The sequence below is a fragment of the Octopus bimaculoides genome, chromosome 13 (genome assembly GCF_001194135.2).
Source record: "Octopus bimaculoides isolate UCB-OBI-ISO-001 chromosome 13, ASM119413v2, whole genome shotgun sequence".
Taxonomy (NCBI): Eukaryota; Metazoa; Mollusca; class Cephalopoda; order Octopoda; family Octopodidae; genus Octopus; species Octopus bimaculoides.
This window is the reverse complement of record NC_068993.1, coordinates 8,786,790-8,787,698: the sequence shown is the minus strand read 5'-3', so window position 1 is coordinate 8,787,698 and position 909 is coordinate 8,786,790. Positions and strand designations below refer to the sequence as shown.

At 33.2% G+C, this 909-nt stretch overlaps 1 protein-coding gene across 1 annotated transcript in view; it reads left to right on the top strand.

The window, feature by feature from the left end:
• Positions 1-909, top strand: part of LOC106878553 (paramyosin) — a 43,456-nt gene that overhangs the window by 26,683 nt on the left and 15,864 nt on the right. The window contains exon 6 of the mRNA XM_052972566.1: positions 579-672. Coding sequence (XP_052828526.1) covers positions 579-672 — 94 coding nt within the window. The remainder of the gene's footprint in view (positions 1-578; positions 673-909) is intronic.

The window sequence follows — 909 nt, the reverse complement described above, 5'->3', positions numbered from 1 at the left end:
ATATATATATATATATAACACTTATAGTTTTAGATATTCCTGTAATTTTCTTTATAGCCGTTAGTTTCCTTTGTCTTTCGTTTACCTCAAGCTGAAATGATTAGATGGAAAGATTTATATGTAGAAAGATATATAGATAAACGGACATGGGCATGAATATGTGTGTGTATGTGCGTGTATGTGTGTGAGTGTGTGTGTGTGTGTATTTATGTATGTATAGGTATATGTACACACACACACACACACACACACACACACACACACACACACACACACACACACACACTAACATATATGAATAGAACTGATAAGAGAAATTAAGTGAGATAACTGATATCTATTCCATTCGTTTACAGCTGTTCCATAAAGTTGTCACATGTATAATAGACATTACAGTAACATTTGCACTTATATAAGATATATGCGTGTTAACACCCATATATACATACGTACATATATGAGGGAGAGAGAGAGAAAGAGAGAGAAAGAGAAAAAGTGAAAGAGAGAGAGAGAGAGAAATGTCGATGTTTGATTATCGTAAATAAAAATAAATATTATATCTTTCATTTCTTCAACAGAATCGATAAAGAAAAGTCACAACTTCTTATTGAAATTGATGGATTGCAGACCACTTTAGATTCAGTTTCGAAGGCCAGGGTAAGGATATACTTTTTTCATCCATAACTACCGACCGTTTCTCCACTGCAGACTAATGCTTCTTACAAATACACCGGTATACATATCGTCTGAATAATATACTTATAAAACACATTCACACAGACACGTTGTGCGCTCTTACAAACGTTAACATTAACATGAATATATTTTCATACGCTTCTCTCTCTTTCTCCCTCACACTCTCTCTGGCAATATACATATTCGCATACATACATATATACATGCATATAT